This window comes from Prosopis cineraria, unplaced genomic scaffold (genome assembly GCF_029017545.1).
Source record: "Prosopis cineraria cultivar Desert tree isolate PC_DT_omini unplaced genomic scaffold, ASM2901754v1 PC4, whole genome shotgun sequence".
Classification (NCBI taxonomy): domain Eukaryota; kingdom Viridiplantae; phylum Streptophyta; class Magnoliopsida; order Fabales; family Fabaceae; genus Prosopis; species Prosopis cineraria.
The window spans coordinates 35302459-35322023 of NW_026555335.1; the positions used below are offsets into that span (position 1 = coordinate 35302459).

General features: G+C 29.3%; 1 protein-coding gene and 1 pseudogene across 1 annotated transcript; one reads left to right on the forward strand and one right to left on the reverse strand.

Moving 5' to 3' along the window:
* Positions 1-1043: 1043 nt before the first annotated feature.
* LOC129307681 (probable glucan 1,3-beta-glucosidase A) lies at positions 1044-3493 on the reverse strand (annotated as a pseudogene).
* Positions 3494-11806: 8313 nt separating this feature from the next.
* Positions 11807-13883, forward strand: LOC129307657 (protein SOSEKI 2-like). Its single transcript, XM_054948510.1, has 5 exons — positions 11807-12319; positions 12413-12482; positions 12569-12681; positions 12793-13513; positions 13609-13883. The coding sequence occupies exons 1-5, from the start codon at positions 12121-12123 to the stop codon at positions 13721-13723; spliced, it is 1218 nt and encodes a 405-aa protein (XP_054804485.1). The 5' UTR covers positions 11807-12120; the 3' UTR covers positions 13724-13883.
* Positions 13884-19565: the final 5682 nt, after the last annotated feature.

A 19565-nucleotide genomic window follows, 5' to 3' on the forward strand; every position in this document is an offset into this window, starting at 1 on the left:
TTACGATGTAATGCATGGCACAGAGAAGTTTGTCTTTGTTACTTGCCCTCTGTGTACCGCGATAAACATTCATCATGTCATAGTATATGGCATAAAGGATTCTTCTTCAGTTTTTCTCATCTTTTGATGCTTGGGTGGCCCGACTTCAATTTGAACTCGCATTTAGGGCTAAAATTTCAACTGACACACTTATTAAACCCTTCTGATCACACACCATATCAATAGACTTAATTATCCTAATTAAACTTTACTAATTAGGTTCAAATTTCTAGGATGTCACATATCTCATGTCAAAATATATCATGTTTCATGTAATTTTCTTTATAAAAAAAATTGAAAGTAGAAATTATATTAAAAATAACATCATCAAAATTTGAAATCAAATTAATTGTTAAAATATGTTATTTTTACATTTAAAAATATAAACGAAATGCATGAACCTAGAAACTATACCATACAATTTATTCTCATTTTCACAGTATATGAACTTGGGTCTCAAGCCTAAGACTTATAAGGGCAGGGGGAGGGTAGATTGTATAAAAAAAAATTATTTTCAAAATCTCTCCACTTTGAAGAAAAGTTGAAAGAAAAAAGTGATGGATCATATATTTTATTTTCTTTCTCACTTTTCTTTCATCATTTAAATAGGGAAAAAAAATTTCTCATATTTTTTTTCCAATATTTTCTTTTCTCTCTTGTTTCATTTACATTCAAACATGACATAAATCCTTTAATGCCATTCCTTTTCTTATTTTTTATCCCATAATGTTATTAGCAATTTCGGTCATCCACATCATATTCAGCACTAGTCCACCTTCTTTTTTAATAAAATATTACTCTAGGTTCATATACTTTTTACTATTTTAATTTTGGTTTCTCTGCAGTTTATTTTTGTTGTTCTTATTTTTTTTAAGAATAAAATTACAACATCATATCAACATTATATCAACATCATATCTTTACCAAAAAAAAAATTATAACATTATATCAACATTAGAAAACAAGAAAACATTAAGTATAGCTTAATAGAGTTCAAAGGGGCACAGCATGATTTACTAAAACAAATAAATAACAAGTAAAACATAGATAGTAATGTATAGGATCCAAATCCAAGAGTTTGTATTTTTTATTTACTTTATCATTTGATCAAGCCATGGGTGAACACTAAATGTGAAATTTAAAATGAAAGCAAAGATGTTGTTACTACATTCTAAACTAGGGCTTGATATGGCCATTCTCAATCATCCACTTGAGACTTCAATTGTTATATTTACATTTGTAGGCCCAATAGGCCCATCCAAAAGTGGCCCTAGAATACACATCTTGTTGGGCTTCTGCAAATCTTTGATAGTCTTCCATTGACGCCCCCTGCACTTCCCACGCTGCACTCCACTCCCCTGCCATTTCATTTCCGCATATAACTCAATAAATAGACAAAAATGGTTTGGCTAAGTTATGACTCATAAATAGTGCCACTTGGTTTTCTTTTTGGTAGTATTATGTAATATAATCTTGTTACTCACTTACGAAACTGAGAGTACCATTGCTGGTGGTGACACTGCTCAGATCTGAAGCTCTTTGATTATATATGTCATCTATATGTTGTTGTACGTTCATGTTTTTGAACTGATCCGAAAACAGATTGTAGAAATGCACGTCAATCACTACTCGATTGAAGCCTCCTGCAAATGAGAGAAGCTCATTCGAGCCATGATCCAATGGGTTTGACATGACGACATAAGCCATTTCAGTGTTTCCTCACTGCATGGTAAGCTTTCTGGTAATACTTCTTCAGGCTGTCCAAATTAGGCCCTAACATTGGCTCGTTCATCAGTTCGATTCCTCCAAGACTAGGTGTATTCCCATATCTGTCATACCAAAGTCAATCATACATCAAGTCACAGCGTTAAAATAGCGAGTAAATCGTGTTTCATGTGTAATGAGGGCCAAAAAAACAATGCAAGAATTCAAAGATCAAACCTTTCTGCTAAGAATTCAATTACAGCAACTGTGTCTGGTATGTATGAATCACCCCATTCAGTATAGCCGTCTCTCGTTCCACTGTGGTCATTCCCATTCTGTGAACCTTGAACTGCGTGAAGGTCCACAATCACTTTCATCCCGTAATTTCTACGACACATGTTGAGAGTTGACCGTAAATTAAATGTAATTGACTCAGGTTATGAGAATTGAACACTTGAAAGTTGAAAGTGAATCCACACACTTACTGAGCCCAAGTAAAAGCATCGTCCAACGCTGCCAGAGATCCTCCGACGAAAGGTTTAGGAGGGTTGGGGTCGTGGGCTATCCACCAACCCACTGGAATCCTAACAGCAGTCAACCCATTTTCTGACATGAATTTGAAATCTTCTTCAGTGATATACGTGTTCCAATGCTTCTGCATTCCATGCACAGTAACATTAGTTAGTATAGTAAATTTTACTTTGTTTTCAAGAGAAAAGAATACTGGTTGTAGAAAAAAGATGTGTGACCTGCATGACTTGAGGAGCTAATTCAGGGCCATAGCCATTAGTAAGTTGATACTCTCCTTGTAATGTTTTCACAATTGTCATACGGAACACAGATGGGTCGCTGTCTTCCCAATTTGTCAAGCCTTGATAATCAGCACTCACCTGTGTCTCCGATCGAGCCTGATTGATATGATCAAATAATTACAATTCACAGAATGATACATAAAGAGCAATCCATGTCGCTTATAATTTTGGGGTTTGAATTACAGATAAATATATATATATATATATATATACCTGTAGGAAGAGACCGTTTAATGCTTGGATGCGAACTTTGGAAGGATCAGCACTGTTCCTTATAATGTGAAACGTTTCTGGGTTGGTGGGTGAGTCGGAAGTGGCGACTAGCTTGTTTGCAGCATCTAAACCAATGAATTGCTTGCCGAACACTCTGAAATTGAAGGTGGAATCGCTCACCCTCCACAACTGCATCATCCTCAGATTGTTCGTTTCAGATTTTCAGATCAAGAAGGAATCTCCAAAGAATCTTTTCATGTTTGAGTGCTGAGGAATACATACCCTGAAAGTTTCCCAGCCAGAAGCTAAATCACGGTTAGCCAAAACATCAGTTCCTCCTCCGTTTTCAGCCACCAGAAACTTCTGCAACTTGGTGGACTTGAATTGCACTTGATTTCCATCCTGATGAACATCACCAAAATATCAAGAATGAAGATGAACATATATGCATCGGACACCAGAAACACATGAGTATATAGAAATGGATTTGGAAATACCAATAGATCATTGTCAAAAATTCCATTGAAGAGGGATTCATTTTTGTCCATCATCCAGCCTTCTATAACGAGCCAGTTGCCCAGATTCACTTCTTTGTAGTGCGGATTTAACGCCATAGCGAGTGAGTAACAAGAACAGCCTTACGGAGTAATAGGTCAAATAATTATGAGATCCAGTTTTCAAAGCCTCGGTGAAGGCTGCGAAACAAGGGATGGCATATGTAGAATTTGGAGGCGGCGACGCGTGTCTGCTTGAAATGGAAGTAGTGTATTTAAAAATTTACAGAGGACAAGTTGAGTCTTCTTAATTAATACTCCAAATCTACGACTAATATATGTTCTCATCTCATGCCGCCATTATTGAAGTTCAGTTCAATCTCTTTTTTGAAAAGATAATATGTGTATGTATATAATAAGGGAAATTATAAAGATAAAGTCTACAATGAAAAAGATTAAACATTTTTGTAATAAGCCACCAAATATTCGCTATGAATATAGAAATAGAGCAGAAAAAGTTTAGTAGGAAGACAAGATCAGTGTTTGAGCAATTTTTCAGTGTATTAGTAATAAAATAATTCTTGAAGTAGATGATCAATTCCTTGTAATTCGCATTAGCCTCGAAGCTATCATCTCAACTATGAACAATCCAGAACAAAATACTTCTAAAGCAAGCACCTGCAAAACCATTCTAAAGCATTTCGCAGTTGAGAAAAATGACGACGAGTCAAAAGGTATCCTCACAATTATTAAACTTCTTCATCCAAATTACTCACTGGTGGGTAGGTGTCCGGAACAGAGAAAGTCTACAATGTGTTGAAATTTAACATATTCCAATTTTTGGTGAAGGCAAAAACCAAGGATACTTTGTCTTTGAAATTGATTTGTTGCTTCTTCCATGAATGCTGGTGATGGGAACGGATTACATGGAGTGAAAATGGTGCAGTGATTGTGAAATGGGAAATACTCACGGTTGCATTTTATCCAATGATTGAGAAGAAAGAGGCGTATAAAATGCACAGTGAGTAAACAATGAGAATTGCCCCATTGGATAGAATGTACAATGGGAATTACCTCACCTTCCAACCACAGCACCATTCTCACCGCATATAATCCCTTCCCTCTCATAATTGTCCTTCTTAAACGCAACTTGTTTTTGAGGAAACGAAATTGCTCATTAAACTACAGTTTTATATATAATATATTCCCTACTTTAAAAAATATAAAGTATTTTTAATTAAATTTTTTTTAATAAAGTAGTTACTTATTTTCAAACTAATCATATATTTTTATATTTATCCATATTAAACACCCTACAATAAATATAAAGTTATTATCAATAGGGACATTTTAAAAAAAAAAACAATGATTATATCTCAAAAGACTAAAAATGTCTTGCAATTTTTAATATTCAACTCCTCAAAAAATAACTTATATTTTTAAACGAATTGAGTACCTATTAAAAAGAATTGATGGTAGAAAATGAACTGTTAATTATTTTCTATTGGTTTTACCTTGTCACAATTTTTTATAAATAGGATAAGATGTTATATATGAGAGAGAAAATATTTTTAAAAATAATACATTTAATAAAAATAAAAAAATTAAATAATGTCAACAATTTAACTATAAGTTTATGTAGAGTGATTAGAAGTGATACGTATAGATATATAATAGCTTTTTGGACTATTAATTTATTAATTAGTTATTAATTACACTGACTTTTAAATTTATTAAATAGTTATTTCTTTTTATTTTTTAAAAAAATTATAATTTTTTTTGAAATACGCAAATGATAATTTAAGTACCATGAAATGTTATACTTATTGTTTTGCCTTTAAAGATTTGTTTGGCATTTTAGTTTTTGATGAGATCACATATTCTCCCTCAATGACTATTATACATTGGAAAATGATTGCTTTGGCCAAAAATAAAGAAAAATGATTGCTTTAGTTGAATTATTGAATAAAATGAAATAAAAAAATGACCGTTTTTTAAAAAAATTTATTTACCAATTAAATGTAAATAAAGTAATCATTTTTATAAAAGAAGTAATTATTTTTGAAAAGGATGTAGTCAGTTTTATTTTAATTTAATCAATAAATTAATTAAAATAATCATTTCTTAATATATATATAATAATTATTGATTTTTTATCTTTGTACTTGACTGATATATAAAGTTGGTAAAGAAAAAATAAATTATTTTTTATTCCGTTTTAATTAATAAATCAATTAAAACACTAATCATTTTTCAATGCATAACAAAAATTGAGGATAAATATATTATTTCATAAAAAAATAAGATGTTAGAGAAATTTTTAAAAAGTAAATAATGATTATCATATTTAATTGTTATTTGCTTATAGTGGGATTTTTTTTTTTTTATCATCCTCCCAAAATAGTAAGGTGATTTAAGAAAATTAAGTGAGACTAATTTTATTTTATAATTTTTATGTGATGTGCCTATGTAGGTCGTAGGATATGATTTCGAACTTCGAAGTGTTTTTGTATCAAAGTGAAAGAGACCGAACTAATGAAGTACACAAAGATGGGGGGAGGAAAAGTCAACGTTGAGGTGAAATAAAGCTGTGAGAAAAGATGGCAGGCAGGGCCCTCTGGGTTCTGGACGTCCATCACTGTTGCTTCTTTCTCTTTGTTTTTAATTTCACTGCTCCCTCTCCCACGTGTTCCGTCTTCATTACAAAAGCCAAAACTGTCACAACATTTATTACACTTCTTACTTTTTTCTTTTAGCCTCGTTTATATTTATTACTCTTACCAGAAAATGCCGTGTGCATAGGGGTTAGAAAGATCTTCATTTATTTCCTTTTTTTTTTTTTGACTTAAACATTAGGGAGGTCAATGGGTGTATATTTTTATACGAGGGTTTAACTTGATAGAATATAATTCTCATTTTATATTCAGTGTATGGTTTTAATTTTTTTTTTATTTAGCAAGCTTTATCGGTCTTGGATTGTACAAAATGTGATTGCAATAGTCGGATAAAAATAATAGAGTACTTGTTTGTATTTGTTGCTTGGGTGTAGTTAGAGATCTTTTATAGAATTAGAGCAATTAGAGTGGTGGAATGAAAATCAATCATGTGAAACATAGTCATTAAGAAAAGGCTATTTAGCCACCAGCAAGATTTCTCACTGATGTGGTGGATAAATTATTTCTAATAAGTAAAAGTTATTTTTTACTGTTTGTTACATTTATACATACTAAAAATATAAACATCTTATTTTATTTATGAACTTATTATTTATAGAAAAAATTAATAGATACTTCTCTGCTTTTATTTATAAGCTACTTCTAGCATCATTTAAACGAACCAATAAAAACATTAAAACTTATTAATTATGTTTAAAAATTTAATATGTTCTTAACTTTCTCTCTACTAAATATATATGCTTTAATAATTATTTTTTTTTCAACATTTAATAAAGTGTAAGAGGGGAAATTCTTGATAATAATTCATTGATGTAACTTATAAATAGGAAACAAAAATCTTCTCTCTCCCTATAAATAAGACTAGAACTAGAATAAATATTTTGAAACTACATAAATAAAATAATATGTTAATTTGTTACTCCTTTCATTAAAAAATATAAGATATTTTTGATCGAATTTTACCTCCAATAAAATAGTTACTTTTCTTCAAACTAATTCTATCTTTTTATATTCACCTTTATTTAATAGAATGTTTCACCTTAAAATAAATATACATGATTTATTGAATAGGGACACTTTTTTAAAAAATAATGATTACACATTAAAAAATTAAAAATATCTCATATTTTTTAACATCTAACCTCCAAAAAATATTTTATATTTTTAAATGAGTGAAGTAAATATTAATAGTCAAGATCATGTATGCTTTAATTTTTTTAAAAAACAGAGGAGAAAAAGATTTTGAACATTAAAAACGTAAAAAATATTGCATTCTGTAAAAAGGCTGTCATAAGATTTATTACCACAAATATATGGTAAGATGATTTTAATAACAACTAATTTTTTTTTATCAACATGTGTGGCCTTAGTGAGAAGAGGTGCTCCCTCCGTTAAAAAATATAAGATATTTTTAATTGAATCTCACTTCCTAATAAATTAATTATTTACTTTTAGATTAACCCTATCTTTTTATATTCACCTCTATTAAACACTTTATAATAAATATAAAGTTACTATCAATAAAGATACTTTTGATAAAAAAGATAATAATTATATTTTAAAAAATTAAAAATATCTTATATCTTTAAAAAAGGAGTAGTCTTTTGTAATATGACATGTTAATATTTTAATTCCTATGAGATAAGATGCTAACATTTAATATTCAATGTGCCTCGGATATATGTAACCCTGAACAATTAAAAAAACTTATTTTTTTATATAATTATTTATTTTTGTCCATACTTAAAATACAAAGACCTTATTTTATTGTTGAAAATGTCACCACGACTAAATTAAAAGATAATTTAAAAATTATATAAATAAAAAATATATTAATATTATATTAAAAATATAATATAAAAAATAAATTTAAAGTATTAATAGTCACTATCAAAAGTGCTTTGATTTTTTTAACAGAGAGGAAAAACTAAACATAACAAAAAATAATTAATTTTTATAAAAGAGCAGTAATGAGACCCACAACACTGTTTATTTCACTGTTGTATAAATATTGAAATTTATTATATTTTATCACACATAAGATGAGATACACACGCCTTTTTTTTAAATTAAATACATACACTTTACTAGTACATGTTAATTCTTGGTCTTGCTTGGTACTTTCCCCTTAACTAATGTTAATTTAAAATATAACTAATTTAGTATATGTAAAAAATTATTTTTTATTTTATTCATTATATTTATTAACCTAGATAATAGTGCAAAGTTATCTTTCAATTATCATCAAGTATATTGGTAATTAACATTAAGGATAAAAATAAGAAACATTATATATTTTTATGAGAGTGAGGACTTTATTAATATGTAATTTTTTTTAAAAAAAAATTGTTTATATTTTAAATTAGAGAGAATAACTTGTTAACTCAATTATCATACTTTTTAAATATGCAATCTTACTTGTTAATTTATCATAATTATCTATTAAAATATTTACTTTACATGTTAACAAGTTATCAAATAATGTAAAGTAAGTAACAAGTAACAACAAGAATTAATAGATAAAGTAAGAATTTTATATTTATTTAGGCCTCGTTTATAATAATTTCACATCCCTAATCGTTGAATGAAGATATAACAAAATTTGATTATTATTTGAATCACTTTTTTGTATTGGGACTTACCAAAAGGATTAAATAAGAATGTACATTAATTATTGATAGAAGGAGAGAGAAGAGAAGAAGGAAAAGTAGCACAAGAAAGGAGGAGGCTAGGGGGATGGGACAAGACATTCGGACATGCCATTACATATTTATATTCCACCCCCGTCCTCCCCGCCCTTCTCTCATGCATTTTCACAGTTTCTGAATTACTTGTAGAGGCTACGAGGAATTAGGGGCGTAGGAAGAGGGCATCGGTGAATGATTGCCTGAGCTTGAGGAGGGCATTGGTGTCAAAAGAAAAAGAAGAGTCATTGCACAATGATTCTATTTTTAAAAAAGAGGGGTAATGTGGTCATTTCATCAAGGAGTATGTTTGTAAACAAGGCCTTACAGCGGAGTATCATACTCTATTGTGCCTTATCTATGAATTTCTTGCTCACGAGGGCCTTCTATGTGATTCTCTCTAGGTCTGTACAAAGCATTGACATTTGGGCCTAACATGAAATTTGATTCTTTTCTTAAAAGGAACTAAGTTAAATAACACGTAATCTAATGTGGTTGTAATATAATTTGAAATTAAAAAGGATTGAATTGATTTAATAGGATTAGAAGAATGATCCGAATCTTATCTAGTATCTTACTTTATTTTTTTATGAAAAATAACAATTTATTTTGACATAATCAACTCAATTAATATAATAAAATTATTTATAGTCATATAAAATTTATCACAACAATAATTATAAATCCACAACAATTTTTAACAACAATAAAAAAGTATTTAAGTTATAATACAAATGATTCAAATTAAATAACTTTTAATAACATTAACGAACCTTCAACATATCTAAAATCCATTACACGAAGTTAATAATAAATTTTATCAATAAAAGGAGAAGATTGAGGTTGGTTAAAATTAAAATTTTGTTCAATATTTATGACTTCACAAATATAAAATACAAAAAAAATTATTAATTATTATAAATTAACTTATTATAATAATAATTAATAAATTAATTATAATTATATTAAATAAATTTATAAGATCAGACCAAGTGGTCTAGATTCTCAATGTTTTGTCCAATCAAATCGAAAAAAGAGTCTGATCTTTTTAATCTTGAAAGATCAATTTTTATTCAAATTGAATAAAATTGGGTTTGTCTCAAATTGAATTAAATTAGTTTGAATTTGAGAACTTTTCCACGGCCTTAATTCTCTCAGCTTCATCTTTTTTTTATTTAACATTTTAAAATCTCAAATGTATATACTTTTTTGTTTCACTCAATCATATATATTTACGGTATATTTTTTAACATTTATTATGAAAAACAAATTTTGTAAAACCAATGTTATAAAATAAAGTTTCATAATTAAAATTATGGTATCTAAGAAACAATAATGATACGTTCTTTAATTCTGTAATCTCATAAATATTTTTAATTTTAAAGTTTTTATTAAAATCTTCATATTTTTCAAAAAAAAAAATAGGAGGTATATAATTTTGTTCCCAGTAACTTATTTTCTCAATTTGATCGCTGAAAGGAATGACTACGAAATATTTATTATCGTTAACTGTGTTAGACTCTTTGTGCTCTTCTCTTTCTTGGTCGGCGAGAGTTCTCTCTCGGGAGCGAGAGCAAGCTCTATTCATTTTCCTCCTGTGACTGAGCATCCCCTCCTTGTGCGGTGAAGTCTCTGATTTTTTTTTTTAAATTATTTATTTAATTTTTATAATTTTAACTTAATTATAACTTAATTTTCAAATTTTAATATATTATAATTTAATTTTTATAGTTTTAATTCGACTGTTACTCAATCTATGAATATTGTGTTTCACAATTTAGTTTCTACAATTTCAATCACTTAAATATTTGACATTACATTTTAAAAAATAAAATTATAAAGATTAAAATATTTTAAAATTTTAATATTTATAATTACTAATAAAAATATAAGGATTAGAATTATATTAAAATTTATTATTAATATTTTAAATTATTAAACTCTTTTAATTTTTATAAATATTATAAATATTAAAGGGAAAATGATAAGTAAGAACTTTATAAGAATATCAATGTTAAATTAAAAATTTTAGTATTAAAATATGATAGAAAGAATATTGAAGTTTGGAAAATCAGTATTGAAAAATTTTAATTTAATATTAATGCTCTTATAAAATTTTTTATTTGTCATTCTCCCAATATTAAAAGTTTAACATAAGTTAAAAATTTAGTTATAAGTGAGTTAAAGATATAAAATTAAATTATTGTGATTTTTTTTTTTTTCTGGGTCCTAGCGGCCCTTCTTCCCGACGTAAATGTTTGAATGACTGAGGGTGCATTAAAAAAAATAATAAAATGCTCCCATTGTATCAGTTGCACTGGTGGTGACACATGTGCATATTGCACAAAGTCAAAAAAGTGTCGATTAAACCAATATAAAGGCCGCGAGAACGAGGAATCATGGGTACTCTTCATTGGATTGAGTAATCATAATCGTTGTTTGACTCAAATCAGGATCAGAGGAAACCAAAAGTCAAATTCAGCACATCTCTCCACTCCAGAGTCCAGTCTAAGACCGTGGCTCTTATTCCAACCTTCATTTCTTTGTAGACAGTTAATGTAAAAAGAAATATGATTAAAAACAATAAATCATAAAGTATATTAATAAACTCTATTAATCTACATAATTTTATTTAAAAATATTTTTTAAATTAAGACAGAGGGAATACTTTATTAAAATTAATATGATTAATTTATTAATTTTATTTAAAAATAAATAATTTTATAATTTACTGATATCTAAATAAATTTTTTTTTCCATACTTGCATTTACTCTTTTTTTGACTTTAAATGGAAGTAATATTAAAAAAATTAATTGATATCTCATACAAGTAAAAAAATTAATTTTTATCAACACAATTGTTACTCTCTCTATTTTATTTTATAAGATATTTTTAAAGATAATTTTAATGTTTTAAAATAAGGCATTTTAAAAATTAAAATTTTACAAATTATTATTATTATTTTAATATTTCTTATTATTTCACTTTTTACATAAATTTTTTTTCTTTTTTTTCTCTTATTAATGAAGAGTATTTTTAAAAATTATAAAAGATAAAAATGATAATTTTATTTAACAAATTTTATTAACATGTATAATTTTATCAAAAGAAATTCCTATAAATGGAGACGGAGCTCTCAACTCCATTTACTAGACATTGTGAATGGTGTTACTGTTATAGGACCTAAATGTAATTTTGGTTTTCCTATTTCCTCTTCCTCTACTTCGCTTTCAATCAAGCACCCTTCACACCTTTTGCTTCTGTCATGAAAGGCCCTTTTCAAAAGAATCTTTTTTCTGCACTGATAGATAAGTACCATCCTGTTTCTCTGCGATCCTTTCCCCAATCTCTTTTTGCTTGTCTCTCTCAAGCTGCTACATTGCGCCACAAAACCCCCATGCCTCTCCCTTTCTCTTCATTCCCTTTCTGCTCTATCAGTCTTATTTGGGGGTCCCTAGTCCCTTCGTTTCTACAACTCTGGGAGAAGCTTTGAGCAGCATGGACGTTGCAGGTTCCAGGAGATCCAGCAGAGACACGAGCCCAGATCGTGTCAAAATTTGCAGGCTTAATCATAATAATAATGTCAGACCTCTTAAAAAAGTTCAAGTTGTTTACTACCTCTCGCGGAGTGGCCTCTTGGAACATCCTCATTACCTGGAAATCACTCTCTCCGCCAACGAACCTCTTCGATTGAAGGGTAAGTTTCACTTACTACCCCCAAAACTTCACTATTTTTTGAGCAAGTCATTCAGTTCTCTGATTTTGAAACTCGTTTAACAATATCATGAAGATGTGTTGGATCGGCTAGTTGCCATGAGAGGGAGTGGCATGCCTACACTGTATTCTTGGTCTTGCAAAAGGTGTGTAGCTATTTCTGTTTCTCTTTCTTTTGTTCTGCACTCTTACTTTTCACTTGAGTGAAACGATTTGGTTGGTGATTGTGTAGGAGCTATAAGAGAGGTTATGTGTGGTACGATTTGGCAGCCAATGACATAATATATCCTTCAGAAGGAGCAGAATATGTACTCAAAGGATCTGAGATTGTGGAAGATTGCTCAGGTTTGTTTCTTCCGTATTTTTTTTCTAAAAAATATGATATGATATCCCAATACCCAACTACCCCACCAACCACATTACCTTGGTAATTAATCGATCATCGTTGTGTTGCAGAAAGAGTTCAACAGACGCGACTGAGTAAGCGATCGCAAGCAGCTTATCAAGACCCAGCTTTCAATACCAGTCGAAAATCTTTCCATTCCAGTCTACACAGGGAAGCTGAAGATTTTCAAGAGTACGAAGAACAAGAAGAGTACTATGAAGATGGAGAGAAAACAAGCAACACGAGCTCCACCACCACGCCACACTCTCGCTGTTCCAGAGGCGTCTCCACCGGCGAACTCGAAGAAGATCACGAACCAAAGCCTCACTCGCAGATCAAAACAGTCAAGGTAACTGTAAACCACGCTCCACCGCCTTCCCCCTCGCCGGCCACATCCACGCTGGCGGACAAGTTACAGCAAAAAGTGAAAATAAAGGAAACAAACAACAGCTCGAAAAGATTTGAGGATGGGTTAGAGCCGAGTCGGAGCTCGATTCTACTTCAGCTGATAGCTTGCGGCAGCTCGGCGGTGTCGAAGGCTAAAAACGCACCGTGCATGAGCAATGGGGTGAAGAAGAGGGAAGGTAACAGTGAGATTAGTGTGAGGAAGAGAGAGGCTGTGAAGGTGTCGGAGGAGGAGATGATAAAGTGCATGTCGGAGAATCCGAGGTTCGGGAATTTGCAGTCGGAGGAGAAGGAATACTTCAGCGGAAGCCTGGTGGAGTCAAGAAAGGAGAACCGGGTTCACTCCGAGGCCGTGCTCAAGAAATCCAACTCGTACAACGAGGAAAGGTAAGAACTTTAAATATCAGTAGCAGGAACTTAGTGTTTGTAAATAGAATAAGTAGAGGACTGATAAAAACATATGTGAATCTAAAAAATTGCAGGAGCAGCAAGGCAGGGATAGGTGAAGAAGAGGAAGATAAGGAGGAGGAGAAGGAGAAAGGAGGAAGCAAAGGAAAATGCATTCCTCTTAGTAATAAAAAAAGTGTCAGAAAATGAAAAAAAAATCTCTCTCCATATATATATGGATATGATATGATGATGGGATGTCGAATTATGGAGCGGTGAATTAATTAGCGTACTCTTTACCATCAGAATCATCACGTGGTTATGTTTATTCGTACTGCTTGGAATGCACTTTCGTTAATAATTATTTGTGTTTGAGCAACCACCATTACTGAGTTATTTATGATAACAGATCTAAAAAAAATTGAATGGATTTTCCGTTCCTTTCTTCTGTGGCTGGTGAGTTAGTATTAACAAACTGATTGGACCGTTGAATACTTATCAAATTTCAAAATACGCAGTCCGTTGCTGAGGGACAACTGGCTTCGAACAAATTTGGGCCAAGTTGAAGCGCATAGCTACTTCAGTAAAGACAGACATGTCCAACGGGTTCTTGTTCAAGTGGTTAGGAATTTAAACAGTTTAATTTGGGGTCTTATATTCTTAAAATATGCAGCAATATAGTTAAGTATGTTCTTGTCAGTAGTATCTGTGAAACCCCCTCAAAGAAGGCCTCACTTAAGTGAGGATTCAAATTAGTCTGGAGTTGATTGGGTAGATAATAATAAATCCAACATATCTAAATGCTTTAGAATACCGGGTGTAAAAGAAAATAAAAGGAGGACATAAACTTGGGCTTGAGTCTATTATAAAACACTAGAACACACTCCCATATTATCAGATAGTATTTTCTAGAAATATTCTTTTGGTCTCTAATATAAAACAAATCGTATGGTATTAATTATGCTTTGTTAATATTACTTTTATTTAAGCACATTAATTATGAAAAAAAATGTAATACATATATAAATTTTTTTCATTTAAATAAAGATAAAATTTAAAATTTATTATATTTTTAGACAAAGTTAATAACTAATTAATTATCCATCTTTAATTTTGCAAGGTAGTTGAAAGTACCTTATAATAAAAATGGGCATTACATAAGGATGTGAGAGAGTATGCATGTAAAGTCCCCATGATATCTAAATGAATTTATAATATGAAATATGAGGTTGGGTCTAGCGAAAATAACTAGTCTCTTACAATTAGACAAACTAAAAAAATGTGCTCATATTTAGTGCTTAATAATAAAATTTCCAACAAGGGTTCACCTATGCACAATCAATAAAAATTATAACATGTAACATGAGTTCATGCGATACTAAATATTTAAAATTTTTAATATAAGAGAAAATAATCAATTTACATGGTTTAAGAAAGTTGATTAAGTATAATAATTATATATAAAAATTCAAAAATTTGAACTAAATTATCCCTTTAATTAATGAAACAAATTTATAAACTAGATAATACCCCCTCCGTTTCAAATTATAAAACATTTTTGAGAGAGACTTCTCATTTCAAAATATAAAGCAATTTGATAAAATAAGTTTTTATCAATATTGCTTTTCTAATATTACCTTTTTCGTTATATTCTCTCTTTTTAATATTTTTTTATAAATAGACTATTAAATGAAAGATATTTTTAAAAATTTATATTTTTTGTTTTGAAAGAAAAATTGTAAAATATATTTGATAAGTTTTATCAGTAGAATTTTGTCTAATTAAAAATATTTTATAATTTGGAAGTGATGAGTTAGAAACAGATAATTTACAAACTTTCCCTCGCCAAAACTCTTCCATGGCCGGCCGGCAAATACCGGAAGCATTCCGACGGGTATCTTCAACTTAAAAAATAAAAGTAGAAGATAATATTAATGCAAATAATTAACTTGCTTACTCTGCTTTTTCTTTCTTTACATAACAACGACCATTTGAAAAAAAAAACAAACAAACAAACAGAAAGCCTTAAAACCTTCTGAACATATTCTATTAATAGGAAAGACTTTCTCTCTCTCTCTCTATATATATATAAAATAAAAATTAATGAATATTTTAATAATATATAATGAATATAAAATATTTCTTAAATTTTAACAGAATAAATTTTAATAGATAATATATATTAAAAGAATATATTAATGAGTTTTATCATACTTACTATAAGAGTAAAGGTGATTTAATTTATTTCATTTCATTTTTTTTAATAATCAAAATGGGACTAAATTTCTATTAACAAATTGGTATGGTTTTAGATGAAAACGTTTAATTAAAATAGTTTCTCTTTTATGTTTCGATAGGTGCACACGAGGGTGCTTGATTTAACGAGCCACCCCTTATGTGATCATGAAGCCCCATACTTAAACTGATTTATTCCGTTCGATGGAAAACTATATTAATATGCTTTGGAGGCTTTTTGGTTACAATTAATGCACAACCTATCACAGTACTCTCCAATTTAATTTCCATGCAATTTCAGTTTTACCATGAAGTAAAGTTCCAATATATTTTCTCTGTTCTTTAACACTTCTTTTTGTTTAAAATATAAACATTTTCCTTCAACTAATTTTAATTTAAAATATAAGTAATTAATATATATAAATTTTCTTTCTATTTTACCTTTTGTACTTATTAATATATATATATATATATTTAATATAAGGTCATGGTAAAAATCGTGTAAAAAGATCAAAATTAGGTCATGTTTGAAGCTATAAGGCTTCTACAATCAATGGGCGAATTGTCGAATAACTTAATATCTCTCTCTCAAAGCTTTGTGCACTAGAAGGTCAGCATATCTATTTGCTTTTCTATAAAAATGATCAAAAGTAATTTCACTACTATAGAATGAGGCATGAATAACAGTTTTTGCTAATAAATGACGGTGACAAACTGTAATCTATTTCTCTATCATTTAAAGTTCCTTCAATAAATCATGATTATTTACCCATCATTTATTCCTGTATATAAATGAAGATTGAATAACCCGTCATTTAAAGTATATTTCTTTTGTTCTTTTCTGTAAAGTAGTATAGAATAAATAATGTTAAATTATTTACCCATCATTTATAGTTACAATAAATGATGGGAAAATAACTTATTCGTATCATTTATTCTTTGGTAATTTATCAAAGAATAAATGACGAGAGAATTTTTTACCTTTCATTTATATAAATGATGGGCAAATAATTTGATGGGTAAATAATTTACCTATCATTTATTTTTAAATAAATGATGATTATGAAAATAATTGTCATTTATTCTATTTTTTTTTAAAGAAAAACTACAATTTATAGTAGTCCTTATAACAATTACACAAAATAATGACTAGACAACAATTCTAACATTTTCATATATGAATATCAATTGAATTGGATTGTAATCAATCAAAAAATGAAATAAAAATGTATCTCTTATTTTAATCTATCAAATAATGAAAGCACAGAGTTTTCTAAAGTATACTAATTTACCAACTAGTAAGAATTAAAAACTAATTTTAAGTTCTAAAGTAAACTAGCAAAGCTATAAACATTAATCCTACTTCCGCTAACTTTATTTATTTTCTTCTTTGTGTGAAGAGTACACTTGGAACATTTACTGGTACCACTCTTCAATCACCTTATTTATTTTTGCATTCTCGAATTTTTCAATGTGAGAATCCTTATAGTACTGCAATGTATAAATTATCTACCATAAATTTATTTTAATAAATTAAATTCATTAGCAATTATAAAGGGAATATTATTAACATATCGTCTCAGGAATTGTGCCCTCATTATGAATAATGATATCTTTTATAAACCTCATCATGCAGAAGTCACAATCCAAACTGTTTTTCATTTGTCTCGAGCACTATAAATTAAAGAACTAATGAATATTTATTTGCAACAAAATTTGTAAATGACCTTAAAATTGTTTGTTTCATTTTTGAGCGGTACAACAGAATCACCTTAATAAAAAATAAAAAAAATGTTAATATGGAATTTGAATAAACAAATAAATATATGAAATACTTATTTTGTACACTTCCATATTAATCAACTCAAATAAAATTTGTCAATTTCTTAGTTCCCCACTAAGAGAATTAAGATAATATATCTTTGGAATGTTACCGAATGGTTCAGTGGCGATCAACATCTAATGGTCCCTACTAATCTTTACAAGTGTTACAAAATTAAACTAATTGACTAAATTAAGTATAAAAAATTCATTAAGATAAGTAAAAAATATGTTACCCATGGCTGTATAATATTGAGAATAATGTGTCCTTTTGAGCTCTTGCTTTGACATTTTTACTTAATTGTTTAGCTTGATTTAAAATTTTTTCCTTTTTCATTAAAGCATGTGTACTAAGCTCATTAGGACTAACAAAGATGAACTTTATTTGTAAACCGAAAGGGATGGTAAATTTTTTGTATAAGCACCTACTATCAATATATCAAATGGATTAGTGTATATTTAAAATACTAAATATTCATATATGAAAACATTTACCGTATATAAAAAGTTAAGAATAGTGAGGTTGATTATATCATGTTATAGCACTTCATCAATAATATTGAGCGAAAACATATCATATTGTGGTGTGCTATAGATTCCTACCTCAAATGGGATTTGCAAGAGTGGAGAATTAGACCTATGAATCATGGCACATGCTTGAAGTAAATTTTAGTGTTGGCTTGACAATTGAGGCTCTTGTTTAGGTATAGCTATATGGAAGACAATTTATGAAGAGAGCTTAAATCGAGGTATAGTCTTTTTTTGGATTGTGTATCTTTGCTAGTTTTTTTTTTTGGATTTGGCATCTTAATTTGAGTAGTTTGCTATCTAACAAAGCTACCCATTGCCTCTCCTATAATCTCTGCATCCTTGGTGGAAACAAGTAATAGATAGTTGACATCTTTAGCACATCAATAGTAACTTGTCCTCTTTCCTTCTTCATAAGGAGTTGCATATTATGTAACATGCAACATTTAGGAAATCTAAACTCAATTAATTAAGTTTAATCAAGGTAAAAAGTGAATTAATGAGGTGTGTCACTAGAGGGGTCTAATAAATATATTTGACTTTTATTTTAGCCTTAAATGTAGGTCCAAAGTGAAGTTGGGTCATTCAGGTAAGAAAAGAAGAGGAAAATATGAAGAAAAAACCTCTGTGTCACATGTCGCGGCGCATAAAGGCATATTCATGAGGAAGAGCCTTTTTGTGCCATGTGCTATGGCGGAGGGCTGTAGTACACAGCCAAAAATTTACATTAATCTGTTTGTGTCTGCGTGCAAAATCATAAGAGAAAAGGAAAGAAAATGAAAGGCACAAGTTAGCTCTATTAGGGCACGTATATTAGGATTATTGGTGATACTTTAGAGCTTTCCAATACCTAAGCTAAGATTATTAACCCCATCTCTTTCCCTATCCTTCCATTTTTGTAAAGAATTGGGTTACAATTTGAGTTGTGAGAGTGATTTTCAGTCCATAAAAGTTATGGGTCCGAACCCATTGACTAAAATGGATATAATAGGAGTGGTTCAGAATATTTAAACTCTACATTAATAATTTTATGAGTAGTTAATAGTTGGGAGCTATTAATATCTTAATTTTGAAATAAATGAGGTTGTTGGGAGTATTGGATGCTTATTAATGATAGTTTAATGACTCCTTAGTAATAATGTGAGTCAATGGAACCTAGTAAACCCATTGAATATAATGGGTAAGGAATTTATGAGGTTAATAAAATGGAGAATGTGGAGTTTAATGTTGGTAATTTGCCAAGAATGGAATAATGATGATATCCTTATGATATAATTGTAGAGTAACTCATTTGGCACCATTCGAGCTTAAAAAGAAGTTTCAAAAGTTGGTATTATGAAGGGTAAAACTTTTGATTTCTCAAAGGTTTGAAGTAATAGGAGAAAACTTATTTTGTATAGTTGTATGTCAATTAGATAAATGTTGAAATTAATGATATAAAACTTGTTTGATATGTAAAAATTATTAA

Coding starts and splice junctions, on each gene's coding strand:
- LOC129307657 (XM_054948510.1), top strand. CDS start 12,121: ATGGACGTTGCAGGTTCCAGGAGATCCAGCAGAGACACGAGCCCAGAT. Junction 12,483..12,568: donor TATTCTTGGTCTTGCAAAAG/GTGTGTAGCTAT, acceptor GTGATTGTGTAG/GAGCTATAAGAGAGGTTATG. Junction 13,514..13,608: donor AACTCGTACAACGAGGAAAG/GTAAGAACTTTA, acceptor AAAAAATTGCAG/GAGCAGCAAGGCAGGGATAG.